The sequence below is a fragment of the Populus euphratica genome, unplaced genomic scaffold (assembly GCF_000495115.2).
Source record: "Populus euphratica unplaced genomic scaffold, PopEup_1.0 scaffold64.1, whole genome shotgun sequence".
Lineage (NCBI taxonomy): Eukaryota > Viridiplantae > Streptophyta > Magnoliopsida > Malpighiales > Salicaceae > Populus > Populus euphratica.
In genome coordinates this window covers 403,169-428,765 of record NW_011499923.1, presented here as the reverse complement: position 1 = coordinate 428,765, position 25,597 = coordinate 403,169, and the positions used below count along the sequence as shown (strand labels likewise).

At 30.9% G+C, this 25,597-nt stretch overlaps 2 protein-coding genes across 5 annotated transcripts; both read left to right on the top strand.

The window, feature by feature from the left end:
* The first annotated feature begins 92 nt into the window (after positions 1-92).
* LOC105135356 (casein kinase I-like) lies at positions 93-5,715 on the top strand. Of its 3 annotated transcripts, none has more exons than XM_011040204.1 (14): positions 93-608; positions 715-755; positions 1,390-1,459; positions 1,580-1,728; positions 1,824-1,919; positions 2,531-2,601; positions 3,364-3,425; positions 3,519-3,582; positions 3,705-3,789; positions 4,010-4,136; positions 4,396-4,491; positions 4,553-4,665; positions 4,932-5,059; positions 5,206-5,715. In XM_011040204.1, the coding sequence occupies exons 1-14, from the start codon at positions 533-535 to the stop codon at positions 5,684-5,686; spliced, it is 1,659 nt and encodes a 552-aa protein (XP_011038506.1). In that variant the 5' UTR covers positions 93-532; the 3' UTR covers positions 5,687-5,715. The 3 variants fall into 3 exon arrangements, with proteins under 3 accessions (XP_011038506.1, XP_011038508.1, XP_011038507.1); XM_011040206.1 differs by having other exon boundaries at positions 95-608; positions 4,396-4,469; positions 4,605-4,665; positions 5,206-5,640; XM_011040205.1 differs by having other exon boundaries at positions 95-608; positions 4,396-4,469; positions 4,602-4,665; positions 5,206-5,640.
* Positions 5,716-14,015: 8,300 nt separating this feature from the next.
* Positions 14,016-24,035, top strand: LOC105135353 (serine/threonine protein phosphatase 2A regulatory subunit B''beta-like). Of its 2 annotated transcripts, none has more exons than XM_011040200.1 (13): positions 14,016-14,415; positions 16,129-16,371; positions 16,636-16,741; positions 16,819-16,918; positions 19,375-19,480; positions 19,615-19,705; positions 20,971-21,112; positions 21,311-21,458; positions 21,566-21,675; positions 22,238-22,394; positions 22,663-22,788; positions 22,879-23,029; positions 23,583-24,035. In XM_011040200.1, the coding sequence occupies exons 1-12, from the start codon at positions 14,269-14,271 to the stop codon at positions 23,017-23,019; spliced, it is 1,617 nt and encodes a 538-aa protein (XP_011038502.1). In that variant the 5' UTR covers positions 14,016-14,268; the 3' UTR covers positions 23,020-23,029; positions 23,583-24,035. The 2 variants fall into 2 exon arrangements, with proteins under 2 accessions (XP_011038502.1, XP_011038501.1); XM_011040199.1 differs by having other exon boundaries at positions 23,546-24,023.
* The last annotated feature ends 1,562 nt before the right edge of the window (positions 24,036-25,597 follow it).

Below are 25,597 nucleotides of genomic sequence, written 5' to 3'. Positions count from 1 at the left end.
AAGACCCTTTTTTTTCAATAGAAAAAATATAGACACGCGTCAGGAGCTGTTACGAGTGTTTTTAGCCTGCCTCCTTCTCTTAACCATGAATTTTTTATTCTTTTTTTTTTTTTTGTAGAAATCTTTTAGCCATGAATTGACAGAAAATAAAAGGAGAGAGATAGTTTCTTAATTTTTTTGTCATCATCATGAAAAGGGATTTTTTATGGTGATTGTCCAAAAACAAAACTCTACTCTACAGAGCTCTCAATCTCTTTTTCACCTATGAGTTTTGCCCATTGTTTTTTTTCCCTTTAAATTCGAAGCATGCTAGCTTTTCTTTCCTATCAAATGTTTTTGATTTCATGATCTTAGACATTGATGCTTATATATGTTTCTTTCTTCTTCTTTCTTGGGTAAATTGTTCTACATTGATTGATACATGCTAAATATTTCTTCTTTTCTTTTGGATTTCTTTTATTGATTGTTTTCCAAAGTTTTGGCATTCAGAAAGATTTTGGCTTGTAGAGCATTTCAATTGGTTTTATAAATTATGGATCATATTGTTGGGGGGAAATTCAAACTGGGTAGAAAGATCGGTGGAGGATCTTTTGGGGAGATTTTTCTTGGTCAGTTCTTGTTATTCTTCTTCTTCTTCTCATTATAATATTATGTAATTGCAATTTTGTTTTGAAAGAAACTAAAGAATATCGCTTATGGCTTTAATTTGTACAGGGATTGATGTGCAGAATGGAGAGGAAGTTGGCATAAAGCTGGTATTTGAATAACGTTCATTTTTTGTTTGAAATTTTACCTTATTTTCATCTTCTTTATTGGAATTTAATGTATTGGGCATTGACTGCTAAAGAGGGGTATGCAATGTAAGAAATTTAGGACTGATGATTCTCTCTGATCAATGCCTTTTGAATGACCATGAGATGTGCAATGTGCCTTGAATTGGATTTTTTTTTCCTTTTTCTTTTTCTGAAAGAGTATGCTTGGTTCTGTTTGATTTGAGTTTATTTTGGTTGTGCCATTAGTACTTGAATGCAAGAATTATGTAAAAGGAAAAAATGCATACAAACGCAAGAATTCTTGCATGGAAGGTGATGTAGCTGCATAAGTTCTTGCTATGGCATGAACAAACTTTTGAACTTTGACATGCATTAATTCGGTAAAGAATTTCAGCCAGTCCTAAACTTCATAAGATTCCTCTTTACCGTCATCAAGAAGGCATTGTTTTTTAAAGGACAAATTAAGTCACGTAATTGTATTGATGAAGCGTATGTAATTGAATATCAAGAAAACAAATTGAGATGCATCTATTGATTTATCTTGAGTTTTATCTAAGAACAAATTTTTCTTTTTCAAGCTCTCAACATATATTTCCTTTTTCCTGTTAATTTTAAGGAACCTGTAAGGAGCAAGCACCCTCAGCTTCACTATGAGTCTAAAATTTACATGCTTCTTCAAGGAGGAAGTAAGTCCTCACTGTCTGTCCTTCTTGTTATTCTTAATGTGGTACAATAAGCTATAATAAAGTGAAAGATGTGATTTTTGCACTATAATTGAATGATTATCTCATTTATTTTTTATGCAGTGGGAATTCCTCAACTCAAGTGGTTTGGTGTTGACGGTGACTACAGCATCATGGTTATTGACCTTCTTGGGCCAAGTCTTGAAGACTTATTCAACTACTGCAATCGGAAGCTTTCTTTGAAAACAGTGTTGATGCTTGCAGATCAATTGGTATGTGTCTACTTCTCTTGGAAGAAGTTATTTCCCTTGGCTCAATGAGCTTCCTCTTTGATTAGATCATTAATTTTCTTAGTTGTTTATTTTAGATTAACAGGGTTGAATATATGCACTCAAGGGGCTTTCTTCACCGTGACATAAAGCCTGATAACTTTCTTATGGGTTTGGGACGTAAAGCCAATCAGGTATATTAATATGCTGCAGTGCATGTTTAACTTTATCTTCAGTTGCAATTTCAAATTTTAAAATTTTGGAGTGGATCGTGGTTCAGTTAAAAACATTAGAGAGTCTTATTTAAACCATAGTTTTGCAATTTAAATATCTTAGTGGGATGTTGTCAGCTATGGAATTTACCTCTTTGCAATTTTCCAAGATTTTTTTTTTCCTTTTTTTTTTAAAAAAACTTCATTATTGTGATGCATTTGCATGCTTAGTATATTAGATATAACAGTAAAATAACAAAAAAAATTGTAGTTGTAATTGAGAGATATCTATTATGAATATCCTAACTAAATGATTAATATTTTCACTTACTGTTGGGCATAGTGAAGCCATAATAATATGGTGCTACTATTAAAATAAATATAAATTAGTTGATGAGATTGTTAAAATATAATTAAACACCCTTAGACATTTGGTATTTCTCAAATTGATTTGTCTTTATTTTCTGAAGAGAATTATGAAGTCCAATTGGAATTTGGTTCCCTAGTGAAAGTCCTGATTTTATTGAGAGTGAGAACATCTTCTTTACTTATTTCTGCAGTTGGTGTTATTTCATTGTTAGTAATTATGCCAGGTTTATATTATTGATTATGGCCTTGCAAAGAAGTATAGGGATTCTCAAACTCATAAGCACATACCATACAGGTACTTCCAGTTACCATGCTTTTCCTTTACATTGGGTATTTTTCCTTTACATTGTGTTCCCTCTGTTTTGTAGAGAAATTTTATAGTACTCCAAAAGTAATCAATAGTTACTCCATGGGTCTATCTTGAGGAGAGAAACAAATACAAAGATGAAAGCAAAAGGAACATACGAGCCTACTAAAAGACCAAAAGTATTAAAGAATATTTTCACTTGGGCAAAAAAATAATATTTTTAAATCTCTCTTATTAATCACTCTTTCTCCTATAGAGTAACTATTTATAGTCATTCCTTGAGTATCTATTGTATTGTGTAGTGTATCCCCCCCCACCCCCCACCCAAAAAAAAAAAAAATCCATCTTATTTATCTATTTATTGAATTTGTGCATACAACATACAATTCGAAAGGTAGAGGGATAGGCCGGTTACTCATCTGGAAAGTGCTTAAGTGGAAATTTTGGTGAGCATTCAGATAAACTGATTGGGTTGGATGTTAGCATCTCTATCAAACTCTGCTCAAAATTAGTTGTACTGGGATTTATTTTTCTTATATTTAATTTTACTAACAAATTCTCTCTTTAATTGATACAACACATCAATTCAATGACAAACAGAAATCATTAGGGTTTTCATTTTCTTTTTTTCAATATTGAAATGATTTGCCAAATTACTGGTTTTCATTCCCATGCAAACCACCATTGGGCATTATTACTAGACTAGTAATATATTGCTTATATAATTGTGAATTTGTTGTATCTTCTCAGGGAAAATAAAAATCTTACCGGCACAGCTCGATATGCTAGTGTTAACACTCACCTTGGAGTTGGTAAGTAAAGTCTTATATCAATTGTTGATTACATTACTTGGCAGAGTTTTAGATTAATTTATTCATCTAATTATTGTGTTGCTTGGTTAACAGAACAAAGTAGAAGAGATGATTTGGAATCTCTCGGTTATGTGCTTATGTATTTCCTCAGGGGAAGGTTGAACATATAATAAATGTTATGTTAGTCCTATTTAATTTTTTCTTTTAGAGTCTTTCATAGGATCAAATACAAGTTGTTGATTTGCATCATATTCTAAGTTTCATGACTGTTGGCATCAGCCTTCCGTGGCAGGGTCTGAAAGCAGGGACAAAAAAGCAGAAGTATGATAAAATCAGTGAAAAGAAGACCTTAACTCCTATAGAGGTAATACTACGTTTCAATATGACACCTTCTTCTACTAAAGCATACCATTTCATGTTATATTTGTTTTATTTTAATATGGAAGAATGTGTTAATTGATCTCTTAAACCCAGCTTTCTTTTCTTTTCTCTTCTCTTCTCTTGTCAATGTTTATCTTGTTGCAAAATTAAAAATAAAAATAAAAAAGACAGAATTGCTTAAAGTTCCAATACTCTTTTGACAGGTTCTTTGCAAATCATATCCATCAGAGTTCATATCATACTTTCATTATTGTCGATCATTACGATTTGAAGACAAACCGGATTATTCATATTTGAAGAGGCTTTTTCGTGACTTATTTCTTAGAGAAGGTAAAACATGGAGATTGTGTTTATTAATTTAGTTTATCTTCCCTTAATATAACATGGGCAAGGAATGCTTTGATTGACAAGTCATTTCCTATCTTTTCTGGTCTCTTCCTGTTGGTAATGACTGCTACCCCTTGCATTCGAGAGTGTGACTCCAGTGGTCTGCATCATTAGAATAACAGATTTTGTGCAGGCTATAAAAGTAGTTCGGCCTTGCCTGGTTCCTGAGCAATGCAAATCCTGACATGGATTATTTATGCAGGCTATCAGTTTGATTATATATATGATTGGACAATATTGAAGTATCCTCAAATTGGCTCCAATTCTAGACAAAAGGTTAATGTTCGTCACTTTTATATTGTAGACTTTTTCTTTGTTTGATATTTATAATATATCGTCACTTTCGTCACTTTTATATTGTAGACTTTTTCTTTGTTTGATATTTATAATATATTTTGTATGTTTCGGCAGCCTAGTGCAAAGGCAGGTTCAAAACTTCGACCATCTACTGAAAAAACAGAAAAGGCTCCAGGTGTGTTCCTTCTCGAATTAGGAAGGTATAGATAGAGAGGGCTATTAAGCAAGTTTTGTTTATAAAAAAACTTATGTGCATGGCTGTGTTGAAAATAAAAACATGATTTCTTAATTACATGATAAACTTGCGAGTATTAGCTAGATTAAAATTTATAGTGATTACTGATTACCATTGAGGCTTTGTTCCTTAAATGAGACCTTTTCAACTTCCTTTTTTCAGAAAATGAAGTGACTTCTTTGTTTCTATTTACTTGTTTTAACTAGTGGGAAAAGAGATGCATGATAGATATTTGGGTGTGGTTGAAGTGCTGGGCAGAAGAAGTGTTTCCAATGTTAATGTCGATCGCTCGAAGCACAGGCCATTGGAGAATGTTTCACCATCGAAGGAAGTGGTAAGTAATGGCATCCAGAAAATGCTACACTTAATACCTTTCCCTAACGTGTAACATTACCACTTTGAGGAGGTAGATACAAAAACTCTAGAATTCCTGGTAGGTGATGTTAAATTCTGCTATAAATATGTTTTCATCTTCTCCAGCGATCTGATTTGGATAGAGGCCGCGCTTCCTTCTCTCACAATGGAAGTATGTCAAGAAAGGCTGTTGCTTCAAGCAGCAGAAGAGGCACTACTGTTTCAGCTAGTGAGAGTAGATCAAGTTGGCTGTTCTCGAATACTAATCGCCTGCCTACCACCCAAAAAAACCGTTCTGGAGTTGAGTCCAAAATGGCATCAGTTTCTCATGGAACCCCTACAAAAGGCACTCGTGATGGCCATCTTCGAAGCTTTGAGAATCTTTCCATTGGCACACAGAAGAGGAAGCAATGAACATTATTATATTACTTTTAGTAAAAGATGGTGCTTTTTATTTATGATGAGACAATACATGTGTTCTTGTTTCATTGCATGTAACGCATATTTATTCAAGCTTTTTCGTTTTGATAAAATTATGATGCATTTTGCCTTTCTAAGAAATCTGCATGTGCAACATCCGGGTGTCGTTCATCTTGTTTCAACGTAGTTCTGTGAAGCAACCAAGAAGAAAATAATAAGTTCCAAATCTTGCTCTTTGTTCTCGATTTTCAAGAATTTTTCCTCTTCGTTTCGGATTTGGCAAGTTCCCTTCTAACTAAGATCTTGTTTAGAATTAATTTTTTTAAACTAAGAACATGTTTGAAAATAATTTTTATTAATTTTTTATAGTTAGATTGTGTTTCTTAAAAAAAAGAAATTTAAATTAATTTTTTTATGTTTGTAGATTGTTTTAATGTTAAAAATAATTTTTAAAAAAAATATTATTTTGATATATTTTTAAGTAAAAAATATTTTAAAAAATAATTATAATAAGTAATAATTCTAGATTTGAGTCTTGAATGAGCAATTCTCTTTATGGTGATCTGCTTTGCATTTAGATAGGTGTGGTTATAGATTTTAAGTTGATTTTATTTAATTATATGAAAAAAAAAGTGAATTAAATTATAAAAAAAGAGATGGTTATGATGACTTGCATATAAAAAATATTTGTAAAAAGAAAATAAAAATTATAAAATTTAGTTTTAAAACAATTTAATGTTAAATGATAAAATTAAATAAAAAAAAAAGTAATCTAAATTAACCTGAGTTAGCATGTTAAACTTACAACATTAATCCCAAGACTGGAATAATCATATAAAAAGCAAATGAAAAAATTACAATGTTTCATTCTCAACAATACAAATAAAAATAAAAAAAATAAAACATTAGTAAATTCAAGTAAATTCATCAAATAAAAAAAATAAAACATTAGTAAATTCATTAAACCTTACGAGCTAGATAATATAAATGGGATAACATAGTATAAGGCAAAATATAAAAAATTTTGAAACTCAATTCTCAAATTAACTAAATGTTGAAGGACAAAACCTAAAAAAAATATTTAATCTAAAAAAATAACCCAAGAAAAGACACGTATCAACCTAAGTTAACTTGTCAAAAGCATTACCTATGTTTTAAGATCGAGATAATCCGATAGAAAAAAAAATTAAAAATATGATGAAGCTCAATTTCTAATAAATATAATAATGAAAGATGAAATTCAAAAGAAAAATCAATGTAAAAAAATATCTAAAGGAAAAACTTATGTCAACCCCGGTTGACATTTCAAACTCATAACACAAGTTATGGGATCAAGATCACTCTATCAAAAAAACATCTAACTCAATTCTCAACCAACCAAGTATCAAATAATAAAATTAAAAAAAAATAACAATCAAACTAGTAAGGCTTAAATATTTAACTTAAAAATAAAATGGCTAGACGCCTTTCAGGTTTGGTTAGATTAGCACGAATCTTGAGAAAAGAGAGAGAGAGAAAGAAAAAAAATATCTTCATATCCTTATCGTCACTCCTCCATTTATATACTTCACCTTACTTGAAAAGCTCTTCTTGTGTTGCTCTCAACATCAATAAAGAAATCAATGTTTCGCCATTAGGGGAAGCTACATACAGCTTGAGAACCCAGTGGTACTTCACCTTACTTGAAAAGCTCTTCTTGCGTTGCTCTCAACATCAATAAAGAAGTCAATGTTTCGCCATTAGGGGAAGCTGCATGCAGCTTGAGAACCCAACGACTTCCTTTCCATGCTAGCACCTGTGACGCACTAGCTTGTTAAGTTGCTCAGCCCATTGACTTTAGCCCACTATATTTGTTTTAATTTAAATTTTGATCCTTTAAGCTTAATTGATTTACATTAATAAAATTTTATTTTATTTTTTCAAATTAGGCATCAACCAAGCACTAGAATTTTTTGTCAATATTGCAAAATCTTTATATGTAAGCAACAAAAATAAACTATTAATTGAAATTCTAAATAAAGACAATATGAAAGGACCAAATTAAATAAAAAAATTAAGTGATAAAAAAAAGACATGAACTCTTCCCTTACCTATGCGAATCAACCCTCAATATTAGCAAAAAGAAATCAATCATTTGTTTAACCTTCAAATTTTATGTCTGAAGCTCTAATTCTTTTAAATTCATAAAATTGAATTTTATTTTATTAAGACAAGCATTAACTAAGGTTGTGTTTGTTTCTCGAAAAGTGGTTTATAGAAAATTATTTTTCAAATTCTCATGTGTTTGTTTGTCATTAGAAAAATTGATCAATGTAAAACACTTTCCAAACAAAAAAAAAAATTGGCTTAGTTTATAGCAAAGTGTTTTCCTGAGAAATTTGGGCCAATGTAAAACACTTTCCAAACAAAAAAAAAAATTGGCTTAGTTTATAGCAAAGTGTTTTCCTCAGAAATTTGGGCAAAAAATACTTTATAGAAGTTGTGAAAAAAAAAATAGAAATGTCATATTATTTGTTAATTATATCAAATTTAATTCTCAAATTTTTTATTTATATATATATATATATTATTTTGAATATTTATTATTCAATTTCATTTCTTAAAATTTAATTTTTATATTAACTTTGATCTTTATGTTTATAATTATTATTTGCTTTTTTCTTATTATTTTTTTATTAAAAAATTTTATCTATCAAATTTGATCATCGTTCTTTTGATTGTTACTTAATTTATTTGAAATAATTTATGAAATGTTAATATTATTATTTTAATTTCTTCATCTTTCATCTTTTTTTTTTTTCTGCTATTTATTTTCTCTGAAATAATTTATGAATTTGTATTTTATTTTAATTTTATTATTTTATTATTTATTGGATTTGATTTTATTATTTTGATTATTATTTATTTTATTTAAAATAATTTATAAAATAATTGTTTTTAATTTCATCCCCTTTCAACTTTTTTATCTATAAGATTTGGCACTCGTTTTTTTAATAAACTTGAAAAAAATAAAACATTAATAAATTATTTTTCGACTCATTTTTCATGATATAACCAAATATTGAAAAATATTTCCAATTTATTTTCCATTACAATACCAAATATTAGAATATAATTCATTTTCCTGGAATTAATTTTCACAAAATTCACTTTTTAAAAGAAAATTACTTTCCAGTAAACAAATGAGGCTTAAGTGATGAAACATTTTTTCAATATCATTTGATGTGTTGATGTCAAAAATAAATTTTAAAATAAAAAAATATTATTTTGATGTGTTTCCAAACAAAAAATACTTTAAAAAACAAACCATTATCATAATATCAAACAGGTTCTCGGGGTTTTGAGAGAGGTATACGAAACAAAAGAATTTTTTTTTAATCTACAAAGCCTTATGGAATATATAAATATATATGTGTGTGTGTGTATATATATATGCAAAATAAAAAAAACATAATTTACTAATAAGTAATTTATGTTATTAAAATATTAATATCATCATTAAGAACTAAGAAGTTTCATGGTGTTCATAAAATAACTAATGATATAAAAATATATACAAACACAAGCAGAAAAGAGATTCTACATGAAGATATTCTTATAATTTTTTTACTAATCATGAGTTTTGTTTTTTTATTTTTACTTATGTTTGTTTTTTTTTTCTAATTAAATTATATACAAAATAACTAATAAAATATCCATGAGATAACAAAATCATTGCTTTCTCTCAATAAAAAGTGCAAGATCTTTTTTACCTCTTAAAAGAACACTTCCACAGAAGGACACCTACAGAACACATCGCAATTTCTAGGGAACCAAAATCCTGATATTATATATATATATATATTATTTTTAGCTATTACTTATACCAAATTCAAGGTATTTAAATAAAATAATATTTTTTTTATATATTTTAAAATTTAAACCATTAATGTTTTTTTTACCACGTGTTACAAGATATTATTATCCAACCTTTTTTCCTGGGCTAGGACTTCTCAATGCATATCTCACTTCGAAAACATCTGTCTCACACAGGCACACAGATATATATATATATATTATTTTTAGCTAGTACTTATACCAAATTCAAGGTGTTTAAATAAAATAATTTTTTTTTCATATTTTAAAATTTAAACCATTAATTTTTTTTTTACCACGTGTCACAAGACATTATTACATGATCCTCTTGTTGAGATAATGTTTGTCGCGACAATATTTGTCAGAGAACAGCTGTCGAAGCAAATGAACAAGATTTATATTCATTAACTTTGGTGCACCAACAAATAGTACACAAAATGATAATAAATGAATCAAGTTTAAAAAGACATGATTCAGAAAACATTAGAAAACAAATATTTTCTAAGGTTGGAAGGCAAAAACAAACAAATCCTCTTATCAAGTTAAATATATACCTCAGATAATAAAATTAAAATAATTTAATAAAAAATAACAAGAATTATAAAATATTTAAAAAAACATGTTAATTTTTTGAATTTATAGCCTGGATTATTAGATTTATAGTACTTTATCTAGAAAAATTATGAAATTTAATTTTTAATTAATTAAATAATAAATAATAAAATATTTTTTTAATTATATAAAATAATTTAAAAAATAGCTTATATAAACACAAGCAGAAAAGAGATTCTACATGAAGATATTCTTATAATTTTTTTACTAATCATGAGTTTTGTTTTTTTATTTTTACTTATGTTTGTTTTTTTTTTCTAATTAAATTATATACAAAATAACTAATAAAATATCCATGAGATAACAAAATCATTGCTTTCTCTCAATAAAAAGTGCAAGATCTTTTTTACCTCTTAAAAGAACACTTCCACAGAAGGACACCTACAGAACACATCGCAATTTCTAGGGAACCAAAATCCTGTAACAAAAGAACAAGCAATATAGTTGTTTCCACCACGAAAATAAACAAATAAATATATATATATATATATATGAAAAGAATGAAGAAAATAAAAGAAAGATGTGGCTTGTTAACCCAGTTAAATATGATCTGGTGAGTGTACACCGACAAATTCAACTAAGGTTTTTTAGACTATAATCTTATAACCCTAAGCCGTAGAAAAAATCTATTTAAAATTTAATAACAACTCATAAAAATTCATTCTAAAAATAAATTAAAAGCTGTAAACTAACTAGGAAATGAATATGAAAATAACTATAAAAATAAAAAAAATCATTAACAATAAATTCCAGACCTGTTGTGGATATGTTACTGGCCTCAGATGATACAAACTAGTCAATTCAGTAAAATATTTTGTTAACATCTTAGCTCCATACGAAAATTGAATTGCTGAATTTGTCAAAAAGCTTGCCTGTCATGTCCAACCTTTTTTCCTGGGCTAGGACTTCTCAATGCATATCTCACTTCGAAAACATCTGTCTCACACAGGCACACAGATATATATATATATATTATTTTTAGCTAGTACTTATACCAAATTCAAGGTGTTTAAATAAAATAATTTTTTTTTCATATTTTAAAATTTAAACCATTAATTTTTTTTTTACCACGTGTCACAAGACATTATTACATGATCCTCTTGTTGAGATAATGTTTGTCGCGACAATATTTGTCAGAGAACAGCTGTCGAAGCAAATGAACAAGATTTATATTCATTAACTTTGGTGCACCAACAAATAGTACACAAAATGATAATAAATGAATCAAGTTTAAAAAGACATGATTCAGAAAACATTAGAAAACAAATATTTTCTAAGGTTGGAAGGCAAAAACAAACAAATCCTCTTATCAAGTTAAATATATACCTCAGATGATAAAATTAAAATAATTTAATAAAAAATAACAAGAATTATAAAATATTTAAAAAAACATGTTAATTTTTTGAATTTATAGCCTGGATTATTAGATTTATAGTACTTTATCTAGAAAAATTATGAAATTTAATTTTTAATTAATTAAATATTGAATAATAAAATATTTTTTTAATTATATAAAATAATTTAAAAAATAGCAATTAAAAAAATGATGATCAAAACTGATATAAAAAAAATAAATGAAGGGTGACATTAAAAAAATAAATTTATAAAAGCATTAATAAAATAAAAATAATAAAGATTAAATTAAAAAATATTACTATCAATTTAGATTGAAGAATGAAATTAAAAACTCATAAATTTTTTATAAAAGAGTTAAAACAAAATATACTAGAAATCAAAAGAATAAAGATAAAATTGGCAAAAAAAAATAATATATAGCAAATTAGAAAGAATGATAAAATTAAAAATAAATATTTTTATAAAATGACCTAGAATAAAAATTATAAATAAATAAAATAAAAATTAAAGTTTAAAATTAATAACCAGGAGAGTCAAGTTGTAATTTTTTAAAGTTAAGTATTTTTTTTAAAAAAAAAAATAAGAAAAAACAATATCTATCATGATAAACCATACCACTAAAGCTACATGTAAAGGGCATTATTGTGCTTTTTTTTTTTTTTGATTTACGTGGGGTGTCCGAGTTAGCTTGCGCGCACCACGACTAATCCCCACGGACCACTGAATACCCTGCAAACCCAGTAGGCATGTAAGGCACCGCGGGGGTGACAGACGTGCACGCTAGGGCTCGAACCCAGGTGCAGTGAAAGGAAACAAGCCCCTTCCATCACTAAACCAAGCTTGTGCTTCTAATTACATGACCGGGGGATTTTTTTTATGTTGAAAAACACCATATGTGTTGGGAAATGTGTAGGAGACAAGCCCCTTCCATCACTAAGCCAAGCTTATGCTTTTAATTACATGATCGGGAGATTTTTTTTATGTTAAAAAACACCATATGTGTTGGGAAATGTGTTAGGTGCTTGATTCTAAGTTTGACTTCATAATAAGGAAAAAATTATTATGAAAATAAAACAAAACAACCCCTTAACTCCAGTTTTAATTTCTTTCATTTTTAAGAGTGTTTTAGTTATTTAAATGTTCCTTTTAATTTCTTATTATTTTTTACATGTAGTTGAATATCAAATTGCTCCATAGTTTATCTTATAATAACAAAAAATACATTGTGAAAATACAACAATATCCCTTAATGCCAGTTCAATTTTTTTTCTTTACAAGGGTTCTTTTCTTTACAAGGGTTCTTTGATCATTTTAGTGTGAATTTAGAATTGAAAAAAATTTATTTGTACCTAATTAATTCAAACAAAAAATATTTTAAACAAAATACTCCTACAATCTCAAATATTACCTTCATAAAAAAGGCAAGACCACCATCACACTATTCAAACAAATAATATTTACTAATTTTGGAGCTACAACGTTTTTCCAACGAGTTGCGAACTCTTTTAATATTCTTTATATCATTTACACTGTCCTTTAAATAAAAATTGTTTTTTTTTTAAAAAATAAAAATGTCACCAAACCTCAACCTAATTTTCACATCTCTAGGTAAATCACATTTAAGTTATCAAAAAATTTCTCACGAACAATTTCTTAAAGATGTAAGAAATCTCAATTGAATCTTTTTGTTCAAAATCATCTTAGTTTTTCAAAAAAAAAAAAACCCAATCCCTTAAAAAGAGTTTGGCTTTACAACATAAAGAACACACACTTTAGATGAAATCCATCAATGGATGCGGAGAAATAGAATCAATTAAGAATTTTGAACCATCACAAACCTACTTCATGAAAAAGTTACATGTTCAATTTGAATCCAAATGCCACTAGCTCAATAACTCACCCTCGTTGTTTCCATGTTTTTCAATATATATCTATATTGAAAAAAAGAATTACAAGAAAAGGAAAGAATCTCATTTTAATCTTTAGATCATGGAGTGAATTAATTAAGTTGTTTTCTCCAAAATCATTTAAAATTTTGAATAAATAAAAGTCAAACTCTATTACGTGTGTGTGTATATATTGAAATTAATAAAATATTGGTCTAATATTAAGATCCTGTGATATATTTACAAGAATAAAAATACAAGTTTGATTATTAAAAAATATATTTATTGTGAGAGATAGTTATAAATCTTGAACGGAACTAGTTTTATTTTTTAAATAGATATAAAAATACCTGGATGAGGAAAAAAAATATAGATTGAAGAAAAAATTACAAGAAAAAGGAAAGAATCTCAATTTAATATTTAGATCATGGGGTGAATATTAATTAAGTCGTTGTCCCCAAAATCATTCGAATTTTTAAATAAATAAAAGTCAAACTCTATTAAGACTATTTTTATTTGCTAAAAGCAGTGCTCACCAGGCAAGATCAATGATGGATATGGATAGATGTACTCAATTAGAATATTGGAACCTTTAAGAATCTAATTGACAAAATATTATTTAGCTTGAGGACTAGATCGAGTAATTTCTAATTACCTAAACTTTTTTTTATTTAGAAAATTACCTAAAATTGAAGAAATAAATCAGCCAAGCAGCACGAGTTTTCAATCACGTGACAAAACTGACACGTGTCGTTATTCCTTAATGGCAACCAGTTAAATACTAAGTAATATATTTTTTAAAAAATAATCAACTCTCTCTTTCTCTCCTTTGCCCCCCAAAAAATCTCTCGCGCTGCAAAATTCTCAGCCCTTTGAATCGCATCCATTCTATTCACTCGTAAAAACAAGAAGAAAATCTCGTGTTTTTGTAAAGATCTAGTGTTTCTTAGTAAATTGGCCGAATCGAAAATTGATAAATTGGATTAGTAATTGAAGGTTGGTTAATAATGATTGGAATCTAGGGTTTGTCGATCTATGTTTTGGTTTGATTTTAGTAACTATGGAAACGACGACGAGCGATGTTGCGATGTTAGATGCGGAGTTGCTTCAGCTACCAGAGGTTGCTGCTTTAGATTTCAAATCTTACCCTGACTTTGCCCAAAAACTCTTCGATCAGTGGCTCTCCCTTCCTGATGCCAATAAGCTGGTGCGTTTTCAAATTTTTTTTCTGTTTCGTGTTCATTTCGATTTTTTTTTTTGTGATTGCTATCTGATTATTGATTTTAATGTTGAAATCAACTGGAGATGGAAATATAGATTCATTTGATTTGGTATTTAATGACTTCTCTGGGACGAGGTTCCAATTTGGGCTTCAATAGGAAGGTAGTGTTGTTGCTCATGTTTGGAAATATTCTGCCCACCTTTACGTTAAAGATGTCTTTCCTCGTGAGTGAGTGCTGGATGTTGATAAGAATTTTGAAACTCATCACATGTTCCGTATCAAGCTTTCCGTTTGATTTTTCGGACTGCCAAGGGATTTTGAGATGTGAAACTACAATTAACTAGTAATGTTGGCGAAGTCACAGTTTTACGAGGAAGAAACTACTTCTCTTCCTATCAACAACTGTGGTATTAACTCTCAAACTAATCGAGCCATTGAGGTGAAATTTGGAGAGCATTTAGCTTCATTTATTTGTATTGAAATATAATTTTTTGATCCGGTTCTCTCCTTGCTTATTCCAACTGTTTCAACTAGTCGCTCTTTCTAATTTGAGCATCCATGTGTTCTTTAAAATCATTTGGTGCCACCTCCAGGGTCGGAGCTGGAATATAGTAAGTTCGAGGGGGAGAGAGGAGAGCTGGAATGCATCTAGCTCCATGCTTAGCCCCTTCCATGTTTACTATCCTTTCCTTTGATGTGATTTAACACATCATCTTAAAATCTCAATGTCAATGTCCTCTTTTTATGAACTTGCAACTTCATCACTGTGTAACACTCCTTTACAGTAGAACATTGCAAACTCAACCGTGGTTCTATAAAATTTACTCTTTAATCTAGAAGGGACTATATGAATGGATGATCGTTGCACTTTCCCATTTAAACAGCTTGTATTAGTGATCCCCAGCATCTATGAGCATTTACAGACTTAGTTGATGATTTCCTTTTGCGTTGCAAAAGAAACTTTGGTTTTTGATATCCAAATAACTTCTCAAATTTTAAAAGTTTTTAATGAACATGCTAATGCTTCAAAGTACTGCGGTGCTAGGTCGAATGATGCATAAAGTTCTGGTGCATGTTCATAAATACCTCAATGCTGATACAATTGCTTACTTGTGTGATTATGCTCATATGAATGTTTGTATGTCTTATGTTGATATGTCTTTAAAGAGGATATTTATTTTTCTCTCTAAGTTTGAGAAAAGCAGCTCCACAACAATGCTGGATACCTATATGGGTTTTGGAATCAGGGCAAAAGTCTAATAGAAAAGTGAAATACAAGTCTAATAAAAGTAAGAGTTTGATATGTATATTTGAAAGGGGAAATAATTCAGTTTCTTTTCGATTTCCTTTTAACTCCCCTCCTCTTCTAGTTCAAGTTTAGGTTGGGAGACGTAGTTCATTATTCACAACACATTTTATTGCAATTATTGCTTTTTATTCACTGTTCCCTGTTGTGGATGACAATGTCATCATAACATCTTGTGTACTTTCTGTTCTTGAAGGAAACACAATTAATGAGTTATTTTACAAAGACTTGTTCTTTTATTGGTTATAGAAGAGAAGTTTTAAAATTCTTGCCCTCATTTTTTTGTTGTGGATCAGTTCTTTCGCAAGTTACTATAGATGATGTTTCTTCAAATAAAAGATTTTATATAATATGATTGCTTATTTCTTTTTTCTCCCCTCTTATCTGTCTAGGTGACATCACTGGTTAATGATGCCAAGACAGGTTCTCCCTTGAATATCTCTGGAAATTCATCTAGTGCAAATGCTGCCACTGGCAGTTCCTTACCGTCCATGTTTCCTGGGGGGAGTACACCACCTCTTTCCCCCCGAAGTTCAACCGGTTCTCCTCGTGTGACAAAACAAAGGGTTGGCCCTTCAAATTTAGGTTCTCCTCTAAAAGTAGTCAGTGAGCCAATAAAGGAGTTGATACCACAGGTTTGATGAACCCCAAACATTTTTTTAAAAGATTAATTTTCTGTTGCGTTGGCCCAATATGGAATAGTATCTAGAAGGAAGAATTCCTCATTTATGCTGAAAAGAGATAATGAATCATGGAATGAGACTGAAGCATAATTGAATCAACAAAGTTCTCCAGTCCACTATTTTTCACTTCTACCACTTTCTTCATGTTTTGTCTACCAATATTTTGTTGGGTGACATTGATGATGTGTTTTAATACGTATACTTGTGATGCTGTAGTTTTATTTTCAAAATGGTCGTCCAGTGCCAAATGAGCTAAAAGAACAATGCTTGATTCGGATCAATCACTTCTTCTATGGTCATTCGGATGGACTGCAGATACATGGTGAGATCAATAATAAAACATCTACATCTGCCATATTTCATGAACTAATCATTTTGTTGTTTCTTTTGTATCTTTAGAGTTCAAATCAATCACTAAGGAAGTATGCAAGCTGCCGTCATTCTTTTCAACAGCTCTATTTAGAAGGATTGATGTTAATAGCACCAATTTTGTGACAAGGTACGTGCCTTTTGTCTTAGAGAGTGAGAGAAAGTGGTTTCAGGGATAATTTGTATTTTAACCACAGTTTATTGAACCTATGAAAATGATAATCATGTTTCACATTGTAAATACTTTACAGTCCTAACCTGATTTAGTTGTCATTATACTGGCATTTCTCTTCTATAACTGATGATTCCTACTGTGTTGGAAATTTCTCTCTCGTGATCTCCTTCTGTAACTTTTGTCATTGACTTTGCAACAATAATTTTAAGACTTAAAAGACAGTTGACTCGTCATGGAAGTTTGGACTAATAGATTGATGGGGACAAAATTTTTCATTTTGAGTGGTGTTTGAGAGTTTATGGTAGAAACACGGAGAAAGACTTTTGTGTCTCTATCATACTTCCCTATCTTAAGGATTAGAGGCTGGTATAGAAAACAAGTTCCCTGCTTCTCCAACCATTCTCTTTTCTAGTTTGATAGTAGCCCTAGAATTAAATTCCTTGATTTTGGCATACTATGGCCAAGCTCTCATGTCCCTCTTGTCCCCCTGATTTACCATGTCACTATGCAAGAACTGGTTATTGTTTTACCAGTAGGAATTCTGTAGTACATTGTCAATTGCTCCTCCCTTCAAAATCCTCCATCCCCCCTCCATTGTATTGATGAACCAATTGAACATGTTATATGCTGGTCAACAAGGATTGCCATACAGTTTTTACACTGCCAATTGGACTGATAGTAACTTGTTATTAGGATTTTTAGTATGTGAATTTCTTTAGCTTTTTTATTCACAGAAAATTCATCTTGCAGCTGACACACACACACACACACACACAAGTGCATTTGTCTTTGACTTTTAGAAACTGGTTATTTAAGGTAGATTGATCTTTATAAAACGAATATCATTTTTAAATTGCAGTTACAGTTGAAGTCATGACCGTGAATTTTTCAAGTCTTTCAGTTATTTGTCTTGGTAAACAGTTGAAATATTTGATCAAAAGGGTTTTTTTTTTTAATATTTGGTTAATGTAATTTCTTAAAGTTTAATATTTACCTCAACTCATGATGTCTTTTATTACATTGGTGGTTTGGGATAGGTGCACCATGTTTTTTTGCTGTTTGTGGCATATGATGGATTTTTCCAAGAAGGGTGGATTTGTTCTTTATGCATTTTGTGGATTTAAGGAGGGGGAAGGATTATAAGATTTTGAGGAGAGGTGCTATCTTTTATGGTGTTTGGGGATGGAGTAGAGTTCTGGGAGATGTGAAACATGCCTTTTGTTATTGTGGCAAACAACGGATTTTGCCAAGTAGGTTGGACTTCTTCTTGGTGTATTTTGTGGATTTTAGGAGGAGGGGTTATAAGATTTTGAGGACAGTTGCTGGTTTTATGATGTTCGGAATAGAGTGCGAGAATTCAAGGTTTGTTTCTCTCCAGGCAAATGTCCTGGGATGTGATGATCTTTTTGGATTCTTTATGGTATACTGTTGAGGGGGCTCTTTAGAGTGTTCTTTGACAGATATCCAAATTGTTTCATAGAACTTTCAAAAAGCAATTCCTTTTCCTTTCTTTGTATAGGCGTGATGCTGGACATGTCCAGGGGACATTTGTAGTTGGTTGTGCTTAGGGGTAGGGCTTAGATTATGGTGTTTAAGGGCATTAGAAACAGAAATACAGATCTGGAATCTTAAGAGGAAAACAGTAGCCTCACACTAGTAGATTCAAAGACTCACTCTTTGAATAAGAATCATAGCCTCAGACCTAGGGTTTAAGGAACCACTCAATGAAAGCATGACATTCAATTTAATAAGTAAAAAAGCTTCTTTTTTCATAATAAATTCATCATACTCCAATTGAAAGACTTCGAGCATATATGTATATATGCATTTAGGCTTAAATTATTAGTAATCCCAACGGGGCTTGGATTCCTATGTAGGAAAATATAAGGATTCCTATAAAAGAAACAGAAAAAGTCTTTACTTATTTAAGGACTAAATATAGCATCTGAATCAGAAAATAAAACAAGTAGTCTTACAGAATTTCCCCTGACCAACTAAACATGGTGCAGCCTCTGCTGGAACTGAAAACAGCATGGAAAACCTATATCAACTCCCTACAACGAATAATCTTTTCCTTTATCCCACCAAATTAAGGCTTCGTTTGAATATTTCCTTTTTGTCCATTGCTTAAATATTCACCAAAAGTCAAATTTAAACCCTTAGGCCACAACAAGGCCTTTATGGATATGAAATTAGCACACACGCTTTACCTTGACAGAAGGGATCTTTCATGTTGCATTGTAGCTTTTTTTTTTTTAAAAAAAAACCATGCAACATTTAAGGAATAAATCAACATTTCAGGTTTGATTGTGTAATTCTAGGGTGCATAGTGTTTCATTTTAGGAGTTGCTGCCTCCCAAAACAGTGTTTTCATTATCGTGTCACTTAACTTCCTCATAATCTATGTGCAGGGATGCTTTTCTCAATTATTGGATAAATGGCAACATGTTGACATTGGATATAGCTACCCAAATTTTCACAATTTTGAAACAACCAGATCTCAAATACCTCACCCAGGTAGAGGAGTTTGTGTGTTTTAGGATAATCATTTCTGGATCTTGTTATCATTAGATTGCTGCTGTTTCAGGGGTGATTCATTATTGTGATTATTGTTTCACTTCATGTTTAAAATGATTTTTGATTGATAACAGGAAAACTTTAAACCTGTGCTTCGAGACTTACTGGCAACTCATCCTGGATTGGAGTTTTTACAGAGCACACCTGAGTTTCAGGAAAGATATGGTACGTTAAAGCCTATGATCTACTTTCAATTGTTTCCAATTCAGAGCAATTACTCATATTTCTGATTTCTTTACCTTGTGAGAAGCTTTGGCCGCTATAATGCGTACTTGAATATTGCAAAACTTAGCACTTGTTATTGATGGTATTGAAATTTTCTGCATTATCTTTGAATATTTCTAAGCATAACTGATTCTGATTGGAAGTGCTTAAAATTTTGTTATCCCTAAAATGAATGAGGTGCTGTTCTCTGGTTAAAAAGCAATAGCAGAGCATCTAAACTTGAACTTGGCGGTGTTTTGAAGAGATTCTATTTATGGTGTGTGATTGTCCCTTGGAAATGGTGCATTTTTGATTGTCCCTTGGAAATGGCGCATTTTTGGATTTATTTTACCAAATGGATCTATCACCAAGCTGCTGGCATGGACCTAGTGCCAAGTGTTTCAAAAGTTACCCCTCCTAGTTTCAAGAATGCTGCTATTTTTTTTCCCTGGAGCAAGGTGTTTACATAATTGCCAATTTATAGATGGTTCATTTAAATGATGAGCTGCAATAAAATTTAATTAGGAACTAGATGGCACAGCTCTATATTTATGGGCTCTAAAGCCCCTGAAATGTAGTGACATGTATTTTCCAACTCTTGTTGTGAAAAAAAAAACATGTTTGAAAGTAAAATCACCAGTAAAGTTGCTGTATGATGCATGTGCTTTTTAGTGGTGAAATTATCGTGTGTTGGATTAGCTACTATGATGTACTTAGTCATGGAGATCTCTGCCTAGCTCCTTATGGATTTGGGTATAACACAGGGATTAAAAGCTATGTTATAGGGGTAAGATATAAAGTTCTGTTCCTTATTTTTCTTATATACTTCCAACTGGTTTCTGTGTTTAGAGCATGACCTTAGGAATAAAGGAATGGCAAAGAAACTCTTTCTTTGGTCCTTATTTCAGTTGTTGTGATGTGTAAACTCTGCCAGATGTTTTTTTTTAGTTGAGTGGCTTGGTGTTCATTTGAGAGTTGCATGTAATTGGTGGGTCAATCAATTGAATTATATTTTCTGGTTAATTAAGTGTGTAGATGTTTAATTTCTGTTGCCTGTTTGATTGGTTGTTTACATTGATTGAAAATGGAGTACAGCAAGAGGTTGACAGCCTGAAATGGCCTCTCTAGGGTTTAAGTTTTGTGTAGTGTGGATCTTGCATTCTTATTGTTGCTGTGCATTTAATGCCGTGTAATTTTTAACATGATTTTTGTTTTGCAATTGGCAGCTGAAACTGTTATATACAGAATTTTTTACTATGTAAATAGATCCGGGAATGGTCATCTTACCCTCAGGGAGCTGAAACGTGGGAATTTAATTGATGCAATGCAACATGCAGATGAAGAAGAGGACATAAATAAAGTTTTGAGGTAAGTGCAGCTGTGCAAATGCGACCTAGATTTTCCAGAATGGGACCTTGTGGCAATCATAAACTTGTAAATATATGAAACATTAATATTTCAGACAATCATAATTAGTTTTACAGAATTGGATTGGAACTTATGCTTTTAACATTTTGCATCAAATTCTTAACAATTTAATTCTTTTGCTTATGATTCCATATGCAGGTACTTTTCTTATGAGCACTTTTATGTGATATACTGCAAGTTTTGGGAGCTGGACACAGATCATGATTTTCTTATTGACAAAGAGAACCTTATTAGATATGGGAATCATGCACTTACCTACCGGATTGTTGATAGAATATTTTCCCAGGTTGGTGGCACTCAAACGATGCTCGTCTTTTGGGTCAAAATACCCTACAATTTTACGGCAATAAATTTTCTGTGCTCCTGAACTTTTATGATTTAAATGCCTTACAGGTTGCAAGAAAATTTACTAGTAAGGTTGAAGGAAAGATGGGATATGAAGATTTTGTGTATTTCATACTTTCAGAGGAAGACAAGTCATCTGAGCCTAGTCTTGAGTATTGGTATGTTTACATGTCTTATTCTATAGAGTCAAGGATTTGAACTAAAACCATGCACTGATGAAATACCGGTATTTGCATGTTATGGAATATTCGTTTTATATTCGTTTCATTTAGATGTTTACTTCACCATTAAAGCTGTTTAATTATGAAAAATAAAGCATTATTAAGTTTTCTGATATATTCCTCGTTCAAAATGCTACCTGGGCTGTGTGCTTTTGTTCTAGCTGAAAAGAAAAGAAAAATTGAAACCATTCGGGAAAGTTTTTCTGAATTGGCTGAACTTGTAAGACATGATCAAGGAGGGAGAGTGATAGGCAGGGACAGAGTGTTAGAGAAGTTTCCAAGTTCGTCACCGGCCATTATTCTTTGTCAGATATACTAGTAAAGCAGATAAAAAAAAAATCATTCTTATTTTATTGTTGTAGAATCTATCTTATAATGGTTCTTTATTGCTTCTCTTGGGTGTTACCCTGTATGTACTTGGAAACATATGTTTTTTCAAAGGAGTGTTTTGGTTCATTGATCAACTGCTCATGAGTCGTGATGTTCGATTTCTTCTTAGGTTCAAGTGCATAGATTTGGATGGAAATGGAATTCTGTCACGGAATGAGATGCAATTCTTTTATGAGGAGCAGTTGCATCGGATGGAATGCATGGCTCAAGAGCCTGTGCTTTTTGAAGATATATTATGCCAGATAATTGACATGATTGGACCAGAGGTTTGCCCTATGCTCTTCTGTAATTTTAATTGTAGTTCCTCTGTATTTAAAGTGCCCATGGAAGCATGTTCAAGGAAAACTACATCTAATGATGTTCTAAATTTTTGTTCCCGCCTCATTACTGTCTCTAATCAAATTTAATTAAGTCCCAATGGGATAGCATAAGCAAACATGATTGGTCATCAAGTGCCAATTTATTTCCTTGTTGTTCCCATCACACCATCTGGAAATGTTTTGGTTGCTTACTATCCAAGTTTTCTTGCTGCAGGATGATGGCTATATCACCCTCCGTGACCTAAAAGGTTGTAAACTTTCAGGGAGTGTTTTCAACATCCTTTTCAACCTCAATAAATTTATGGCCTTTGAAACCCGCGATCCATTTCTCATTCGGCAGGTAATTAACACCTATTTTATGCTCTATGCTCAATATAAAATTTGAACTTAGCATTAATAAAATAGCTTTGATGGTATTGCAACAAACCAGGAGCGTGAGAATCCAACATTAACAGAGTGGGATCGTTTTGCACATAGAGAATATATTAGGCTTTCAATGGAAGAAGATGTTGAAGATGCTTCTAATGGTAGTGCAGAAGTTTGGGATGAATCACTTGAGGCTCCATTCTGAGTTCAATTAGGTAAACCAGTTCAGTTTTTGTTATGCTGATTATATTTGTTGTGTTGTCTTTTTATTCTTGTCTAGCCCCTGTGCTCCTTTTCTTAGTTGCACAAGTTAGAAATTGTTACATGATGAAGTTTTAGCATTGGAGTCCAGCAATGCTTATGCATTGTGAGCTTTATGCTGAGCATGGTCCCTTGGCTAGATTTTCTGACCATTTGATCGTTCTACTAGATTGTGTAATTTCTGCTATATAAGAGGGTCAGATATCCTCCCTACAGCTTTGCATATTCTGTGCAGCGCTCGCAAACTTCATCCATACTTCATTCTTCAAATGACTCTCAAGCCTACATGTGAGAATAATGCTTGCTTTCCCCTTCCATACAATTACTACATCATCTACACATGCATGTTGGGGCATGGAGATTTAGCAAGAACCTTCACAAATGAAGCATTCTTCTTTTTTCTCATTTTTCAATGCCCGGTCTTGTGCTGGAATTTCTGCTTTATATTCACGAGCTTGCTTTTGCTGAAGGTGCTTGCATAAAAAGCTCTAGATTCTTCTTCTACAGAGACCGTGAGACAGGAAAACAGTAAACTCAAAGGATCATTCTGTAGCCTTTTTAAAGAGAGTCCAGGTTTGGCGGGATGGAATGCATTTTTGTTTCAAATGCCAGCAGGGGGGACATATGCAAGCTTTTGCGTGCATAATTCGACAAACAACAAGGAGAATTACTCTAGAGCCGTGGTTCATGAAGCTGAACTTCCTTCCTGTAAAGGAGAGGTAGTTTCTAAGAGTTGATTAATCAAGTCCAGGTTGAAGTAGCTCAGAACATTCACTGCATTTTTTATTTATTTTATCAATCTGTAAGATATAATCCCTGTCGAGGTCTTCTAATTTAGTGGTTGGTTATTTTTGATGTATTTCCTGTACGGTAATCAATTGGGTGGTGCTGGGGTAGGCTTCCTATGTTTATCAATTTTTGGATTGTCAATTTATCGGTTACCATATATATTCTTAGTTTTCCTCCTCATTTTCCACTTTGGTGTGCACAATTTAGCGTGGTGTTCATGTTTCCTCTAGACTGGCTATCCATCCATCCATCCTCTGGATCCTCCTTAGTCAGGCCTCTCGTTCTCGTTTGGTTAGCTCGTTCATGGGGCTGTGTCTTTAGCCCTCAAGAAAATGTAATGGCTGAGATGTGAAGGGTAGGGAACTTAGAACCACCAAATGCTGTCAATCAGATTCGTAAAATGGTTGAATGATGTGTTTTTATTTTATCTGCGTTGTAGTCATTGGATATTGGAGATACCACCTTTTAATTGGTGGATTATGATTCAAAATAAAGTAATTGAGGAAAATTATATATGTTATCAATACCTCAACTGGTTTTAAAAGGTTAATAGAAAATCTAGTAATGGAAGAATATGGTGTCTAGGGGTGTAGCATTAGTTGATTTTTAGAAATGTATTAAAGTCATTTTTTAAAAAATAAATATCACTATTATTTAAAAAAATTATTTTTAATATCAATATATATTTTAAAAATAATAGAAAACTTGGATGTTCAGGGTAAAGTAGTAGTTGATTTTTAAAATATTTGAAAGTAATATATTTTTAAAAAAAGTTAATATCAATATTTTTTTAAATAAATATTTTTAATATCATATATTAAAATGATTTAAAAACATAAAAAAAAACTAAGTTGTTTAGGGATGAAATAATTTCTGTTTATTAAAGTGTTTTGAATATATTAAAATAATATATTTTCTTAAAATATTGTTTTTAATATAAGTAAAATAAGTTTATTTTTTAAAAGAATAAATTTATGAGATATTGTTTGGAAAACGAGAATTTTGATGTCCTCATCACCCTATTTTCTTTAGATTTTTTTATTACATGATAACAATTATTTTTTACTAGTACTCTTTGGTCACTATTAAGTCTATTACATGATAACAATTATTTTTTACTACATGATAACAATTATTTTTTACTAGTACTCTTTGGTCACTATTAAGTCTTCTTTTCGGATTTCTTTTGGGTAGAAATTATTAAATATGCCACGAGTTGTATTCAGTCTTTCCACATAAATATAGATTTTACTTTTATGCGAGAAAGCAGAGTGCATTCGGTATATTTTGAACAGATCCAGAGGTGATGAATATAATTAGATGAAAAAAATAAAGTAAGCAAAAGTAATTGTCCTTTTTCTTTATGGGAAAAAATGGAATTCAAATCTATTTTCCCAAATACCATATGCTTTAGGTTTTAGTTCAATTTGTTTTTATTTTTTGAGAAAAGCTTCTTCCTTTTTATTTTATTTTTAAAATAGTCCAGAATATCTTCACGTTTTTTTGTGCTCTGAAATTAAATCGCACTCTAAATACATCTATTTATAATAATAATAATAATAATCTGGGTTTCATTAGAAGGAAACTGATCCCCTTGAAAGTTGAGATGACGTTAGGAGATACTTAATGGCATTTATTTATTTTTATAATATAAATAATAATGTGATCGAGGGAATATTTGTTTTTTTTTTTCCTTGGAAAAAGGAAATACTGGTTTCGAAGACAGATGAGAT

What these genes read in the sequence shown, in the direction of transcription:
- LOC105135353 (XM_011040200.1), top strand. Translation starts at nt 14,269, where the DNA reads ATGGAAACGACGACGAGCGATGTTGCGATGTTAGATGCGGAGTTGCTT. An exon ending in ATCTCAAATACCTCACCCAG is followed by an intron (nt 19,481 to 19,614) that starts GTAGAGGAGTTT and finishes GATTGATAACAG; the next exon opens with GAAAACTTTAAACCTGTGCT. An exon ending in GACATAAATAAAGTTTTGAG is followed by an intron (nt 21,113 to 21,310) that starts GTAAGTGCAGCT and finishes TTCCATATGCAG; the next exon opens with GTACTTTTCTTATGAGCACT.
- LOC105135356 (XM_011040204.1), top strand. Translation starts at nt 533, where the DNA reads ATGGATCATATTGTTGGGGGGAAATTCAAACTGGGTAGAAAGATCGGT. An exon ending in TGATGCTTGCAGATCAATTG is followed by an intron (nt 1,729 to 1,823) that starts GTATGTGTCTAC and finishes TGTTTATTTTAG; the next exon opens with ATTAACAGGGTTGAATATAT. An exon ending in TTTCACCATCGAAGGAAGTG is followed by an intron (nt 5,060 to 5,205) that starts GTAAGTAATGGC and finishes CATCTTCTCCAG; the next exon opens with CGATCTGATTTGGATAGAGG.